This window comes from Gracilinanus agilis, chromosome 2 (genome assembly GCF_016433145.1).
Source record: "Gracilinanus agilis isolate LMUSP501 chromosome 2, AgileGrace, whole genome shotgun sequence".
Classification (NCBI taxonomy): domain Eukaryota; kingdom Metazoa; phylum Chordata; class Mammalia; order Didelphimorphia; family Didelphidae; genus Gracilinanus; species Gracilinanus agilis.
This window is the reverse complement of record NC_058131.1, coordinates 454,019,258-454,026,136: the sequence shown is the minus strand read 5'-3', so window position 1 is coordinate 454,026,136 and position 6,879 is coordinate 454,019,258. Positions and strand designations below refer to the sequence as shown.

The following is a 6,879-nucleotide window of genomic DNA, read 5'->3' as shown; positions in this document are numbered from 1 at the left end:
TTTTTCCTCCTCCAAAATGTAACAAATTTGTCAGAACTGATCCTACTGGGTGTAGCTGGGTGGCTTGATTGAGAGCCAGACCCAAAGACTGGGTTCAAATCTGGCCTCCGACATTTCCTAGCTGTGTGACCCTGGGCAAGTCACTTGACCCCCATTGCCTAGCCCTTACCACTCTTCTGCCTTAGAACCAATATACAGTATTAATTTTAAGACGGAAGGTAAGAGTTTAAAAACAAAAACAACTGATCCTGTTATGCATTGGACTTGGGAACAGACTTGGTAGCTGGGAGAAGGGGAGAGGGAAGAGGAACAAGATGAGTAGCAGACAGCTCATGTGCAAAGAAAGGTAAGAAATTCAGAGGTGCCCCATGGTGTTTTCTGTTACAATGTAATTGGATCATCCATCCCACTCTTTTCCCCCCTCAAATTATGTATGGATTTGCTTGAGGCAAAATGAAAGAAGGAAATAATTCAGCATATTGAATGCATTAAAGAAACATTCATACCTGCTTACCTGGTACCAAATATTTTGCTAAAATCATCCTTATTCTCAGAGTTACATTTTCAGGGGGAAATATTGCCAAGTGAACATTCATTGATCAAAATGCAGGGAAACTACCAAAGAGATAATCTTTTTGAAAAAACCTTTCCTTTCATCTTAGAATCAGCCACCTAGCTGCCCCCTATCTTTAGAAAAAGCTGAAAAAGTAGTGTGATGTCTTTAATAATTATGAAGATAGCTTTGAAGTGAAAAATCTCTAGAAAAAATGGCAATCTCATGGCTTTTTGAAAATAAGGATAATTTAAAGGGATAATTTGGTAATTTTATTTTTTTGTTGTTAAATGGCCTTGTATGACAACCCAAAGCATCACTTTGAATAATATTTGGAAGTTTCATGGGGGCTTCTGGGTGGCTCAGGGGATTGAGAGCCAGGTATAGAGATGGGAGGTACAAGTTTCAAATCTGGCCTCAAGACACTTCCTAGCTATGTGACCTTAGGCAAGTCATTTAACCCAGACTAGCCCTTACCACTTTTCTGCCTTGGAACCAATACACAGTATTAATTCTAAGACAGAAGGTAAGGGTTTTTAAAAAATTGTTTTATTAATTTGGACCAAGGACAATGACTTTATTGTTCTTAAAATTCCCTAAAATGACTCAGATATGATTAGATGTTTTTAGTTTTTATTAACACTATCATTGAATTCTTATTTCAAATATTTTATGAAAAACTTATTGCATTGACAGTTTTAATTAAAATAAAATGCTTTATTTCATTTTTTTTATAAAAGTCAGATAAAAAGCTGACTTGATAATGATGTACATCTAAAAATGAGTATATTGGTATGGATAATGTAGAGATAATTAGGTTATTAAAATGGGATTGTAATAATGAGTAGAGAAACATTAAACGATGGCAAATATTTTAATAGAATGTTTTCCATCAGCAGTTGTATTTGGTTTCTACTCCAGGACCATCATTCCTCCTTGATAAACTGATGATGTGAAATCTCAATACTATGCTGATTGATTCAGTTTTTGATACTTAACACCTTCAGCTTCTCCCTTTGATTATAGGGCTGGAGGATGGAACAAGCTGAGAACTTTCAGAACAATTCTCCATTTTTCCATCAGCTGTTCTACTTGGTTTCAATAGTCTCCTTATCCTGTTCAGCCTCTTGTTTTCTTCCTTCATTAGATTGAAAGCTTTTTGAGGGCACACTTAGTACAAAGCCCAGCACATAGTACACCCTTAATGTTTATTGAATTATTGGCTTAGAACATGTTGAAAATTATTCTCCTACAAAATTTCCTCCTAAAGGTTAACATAATTTTTGCTGCATTTTAAATAAAAATAATATAGCACTTTGAATTAAGCAGAGTTCCAAGTAAAGTTTGGTTTCTTTCTAGGAGAATCTCAGAAGTCTTAAAGTTTGCTGAAAAATAAAGATAAAAGATAAAAGTTACTACATTTAATAACTGAAATAAAACAGTATCTTTTTTATTTGTGATCTGGTCGCTAATGTTCTCTCTCCAAAAGTCCAATTTTTATAATCCCAGGCTTCCTTTAAGACTCAGTTCAGTCCTTGACTATTTATTATGCTTGTAACAGAGGTTTTGCTTTTCTTATTTTCTCAGTGGGGGAGGAGGGTAATGGAAGGTAGAGATGGTTGATCTGTTGTTTGAGTAGGGGAGGAAAGACTCTGCTCAAGTGTCACCTTCTCCATTTCTGGTCTGTTAGTGCCTTTCTGAGTACCTTCCATGTATTCTATATTTTGTATGAACCTATGTATTTGTCATCTTTCCCCTTTGAAAGTAGACTCCTTTAAGAACAGATTTTTTTGCCTTTTATTTATATTATTTAAATATCTTTGCATATTGCCTGACAGAGTTAGTCAGGACCACCAAATTAACCCCTTGCTAATGCCTCTTATTCCCCCCCCTCCCCAGTTGTCTTGTTTCCCAGGCCCAGACCTAGCAGTTGAGCCTATTTCATTCAATCAAGATGTGCTATGAGCTTGACCTAACAACTGTCCTTTGTGCATATATACTTAAGAACTGTCAAAACCATTGACAACTCAAATAACCAGCCCGAATGATCCCTTAGATTGAGCAAACTCAAAACTTGCACCTGAGGAACCATATCCAAGTCATTTGATCCATGAAATGATATCTGATGAGATCTCATGATCTGATGAGAGAATATGCTCTTTGATTCTTGGCAAACCATACTATTGTTACAGCCTCTTGTTCTGTATGCTGTCACAACTATATGTATCAAGGCTTCATTTTGTTGCCCTGTACTTTGACCTAGGCCAAGCCCCACCCCACACAGCCAGTTCCGCTTTCCCTTTTTCAATGGAGTAAAGTTTTTTCTTTATAACCTTTTATGAGCTCTATTACTTTGTTTTCTAATAGTTCTATTCTTTATGATATCTTTTAAAATTCAATTATTTTATTTTCAGTCCTGCATTCACCCTCTCCCCACCTATTGAGAAGGCCAGAAAAATAAAGCATATTTTGAAAATGCTTTGTGGACTGACTCAACATGAACAGAAGGCACTATTAATAGACCACTTATAAGATACTAAAGCATGGAAGATCTGAAGACAAAAACAAAACAGGCCTACACTATTCCAAGAGCCCTTCCTCCTCCATCCTAAGTGTAGAACAATGTGATACAGTACAAAGAGCATTAGATTGGAAGCCAGAGGATCTGGATTCAAATTCTAGCTCTGCAACTTACTACCAGAGTGCCTTGGGTAAGGAGCTTTACCTACTGATCTCTGTCTACTTATGTATAAAATGAGTGGGGGTTGGACTCAGTGATCACTTAGGTTCCTTCTGACTAAATCTATGATACTATGAATATGTGTAGAAATAAGGGAAAGGTTTCTTGTAGCAGACAGTTCCTGGCAAGGATTCAAGAAACAGAGATAAGGAAGCACTTCTAGACACAGGACAGGAAGTTTGTGTGAACGTAAAGAGTTGGGACATGAAGTGTTAAGCAGGGAAACTGGCTAAAATGTAGATTTCACAAAGAGGAGTAAAATGATTGAAACAGAGCTAAGTTCATATTTTAACCTAGAAGTGATAAAGGAACAAAACATCAAGAATGTCAAGGGAATTTATGGGGGAAAAAAAGTGTGAAGGAAGCTACTTAGTTGTACCAAGGAGGCATCACAAAAAGTGAAAATCATGGCTACAGAAACAAAGGTTGGAGATAGTTAATTCCATAGGATCATGGAATGGATGGAGCCTCAGAAACCACTGAGTCCAGCCTCCTCTTGAAAGAAGGAAAATAAAGTTCAGAGAGGGATAAATGATTGTTCAAAGGCATGTTGCCAGCAGCAGGATCTGAAATTTTGAGTCTTCCTTGCCAGTCTCCATGGCTACCAGTGCCCTCATCCACAGCACCACATTATGATATAAAGGAAAAAATGAGTCATTTGATTAAAGTTACTTTTTACCTTTTTTTTTTTTAATTATTTTTATATACCCCAAAGAAAGCTGATGGCCCAACACAATTGTTAACATAATTATGAGTATACTCACCTGTCTTCTACTGTCTTATTAGAAGGATAGAAAACCTTGAATGAAAATCCACTTCTTGGAAAAGAGCCCTTAAAAAATTTTAAGTGAACATTTATTACCTTAATTGCAACAAGACTCAGTTGGCAAAGAAAGCACTTCTAAAAAGCCTCTATTTATTCATTTAATTAGCTTTGAATATTTTCAATGGTTACATGATTCATGTTCTTTCCCTCCCCTCTCCAGTTGCCAACAAGCAATTCAACTGAGTTTTACATGTATCATTATCAAGACCTATTTCCATATTATTATTTGCAATAGAGTGATCATTTAGTCTTTACATTGCCAATCATATCCCCATTGAACCATGTGATCAAGCAAATGTTTTTCTTCTGTGAGAAAGCACTTTTAAGATCAACTAGTAGGCTTGCACTAGTAGTTATGAAGAAAAATACATATTGCTTCATGACAGTATAAATATGAATGGCCATCATTTAAAGGAAAAACATGAGAATTTATATGAAATTAAATCTGCAAGTGAGATCGTTGGCATTTTAAATAATGAAAGATATGAAAAGCAAACATTTCTGACTAGCACAAGAGATCTAAAAAAGGAAGGGAAGATGTAATAAAAGGAAAAAATTTTTCAATGATATAATAAAAATGTAGAAAAGGTAAAATTTGGTTTTACTAAAGAATTACCTGAAGATAACAAATAAGATAAAATATTAGGTACTAACTATATGCCAGACATTGTTCTTAAACCATGGGGATACAAATACAAACACAAGAAAGAAAATCTATACTCTAAAAACTCAATTTAAAAGTATATTCAGGGGGCAGCTCAGTGGATTGAGAGCCAGGCCTAGAAATGGGAGATACTGGGTTCAAATTTGGCCTCAGATACTTCCTAGCTGTGTGGCTCCAGGCAAGTCACTTAACCCCCATTACTTAGCACTTACTGCTCTTTTGCCTTGGAACCAATATTCAGTATTGATTCTAAAATGGAAGGTAAATGTTTTTTTAAAAAGGTATATTCATTCTGAAAAAAAAAATTGAATACAAGGAAAGTTTTTTAGAGAAAATCTGGGAAAATAAGCTAAAAAAACGCATTTATTTCTCTTTCAAGGGTTAACTGAACAAAAAGTCTTTTGAAAAGAATCATTTTTGTCATATGACCGGGAAATAAAAGGTCAGACAGAAAAATGACACAGAATATAAATTTCAAAATCACAAATGATTTTGCAGACTTATTTCTGACATCAAGGGCAATATTTGTTTGATATTTATATCCTGAAGTCAGAATTAATCTTATTACTTAGAAAATCTGAAGCATTAGTGAGTTTCTATGCTATAGAAGTTAGTCCAACGTGTAAGCCTAAGGTTTTGTCACCATGAAAGTAACTTGGCTCAGAACACGCTTTCTGTTAAAAAAAAAGTTTTTAACAATAACAAAAATCTCAAGTAATAACTCACAATAACAAAAATCTCATTTTCCAAAAGTTATTCACCCAACTTATCTCCAAATGATTTTTGGCAATTAAAAAAAATGAAATGCATACAAGTTAGAGACTACTTATTTTAAAAGTGCTAAAAATCTGCAGGTGGTTCTAAATATGAAGATCACCAGAAGTTTAACAGCTTTCTTTCTGTGTTATAGCAAAATAGCCAAGTTCTATTTGCTATTAAATCCCCACACATTCTCAAGTGACTGAGTCAAATTTTAACTTTAAAAAAAAAATCTTCCTAATGATAGCAAAAAATGTAATATTAAATGAATTCTTACAGGGTTTATGCAAAGACAATCTGTATTGGTAATAGTAAAAGGATCATATTTGTCTGCGATGATAAGTAGATCAGGTACAGGATAAACTCTCAAAGTATGATCATATGCCCAATACACTGGACAGACGTAAAGTGGTAAAGGAGTCAGATGTCCTTGTGATAAGAGAGTCTTTACAAACTACAAAAAGAAAAAAAGTATAATGTAAGGAAAAAATATCCATTTTTCATTTGAAGAATCTGATCTAATTTCAAATTTCTTAAAAAACAACTAATATAAAGAACTTAAGAAAAAAGAGCTATCAAAACACTGCTAAGGAGACAAAACAATCAGACACAAAACTACATATGTCTGGTAGGCACTATATAATACCCTAAACAAAAACACAATTGCCTAAGAACTGAAAATATATGAGAAGCTTTAACTATGAATATGCTTAAATTTCTCATTTTACTCTGAGGGTAGAACAATAAAAATATAATTCTTTAAAGCAGTTCTCAGGAACCAATGTTTTAAACTGTGATAAAGCAACATTAAAATAGAAAAGGCTAATTATTTTATGAATATGGTACAAATAATTTTTTAAAAATTCAATATGACAATAAAATTTAAGAAAAAAATACATTAACTGACATGATGAGGAATGTCCAGACTGTTGCTTGGAAAACGGACACAATTTCTGCACATTTTATTCACCAGGTCTTCTCGAAAAATAATGATTTCTTGTGTGCAATACTGAATTCTAGGATGAAAACATGAGTAGAATTTTGAATACTTAACATTTTTTTAAAATAGAGATAGGGAATACATCTAATTTCATCTGTTTAGGGAAATCCCAAATGAAGAAATACCTTCTACCAATGCAGGTTATCCCCTTATACTATGCAAGTATGTGTTAAAGGGCTGGAACCTAGTCTTCCTGGCTTCAGAGCTGTTTTTCTATACATTATGCCATATTCTCTCTCTTTGATTTTTTAATTCACAGAATATTTCATTTTACAAAAGCAAACTACCGCTCCCATTAGTCTTAGAGATAGAAAGGACCTCAGAAATAAACAACTTC

At 34.1% G+C, this 6,879-nt stretch overlaps 1 protein-coding gene across 1 annotated transcript in view; it reads right to left on the bottom strand.

Moving 5' to 3' along the window:
• Nucleotides 1–1,249: 1,249 nt before the first annotated feature.
• Nucleotides 1,250–6,879, bottom strand: part of POLE2 (DNA polymerase epsilon 2, accessory subunit) — a 61,658-nt gene continuing 56,028 nt past the window's right edge. Inside the window, exons 16-19 of the mRNA XM_044664795.1 lie at nt 6,450–6,558; nt 5,820–5,996; nt 4,058–4,125; nt 1,250–1,938 (exon numbers count right to left, since the gene is read on the bottom strand). Of these exons, the coding sequence (XP_044520730.1) occupies nt 1,929–1,938; nt 4,058–4,125; nt 5,820–5,996; nt 6,450–6,558 (364 nt within the window). The 3' untranslated portion in view covers nt 1,250–1,928. The remainder of the gene's footprint in view (nt 1,939–4,057; nt 4,126–5,819; nt 5,997–6,449; nt 6,559–6,879) is intronic.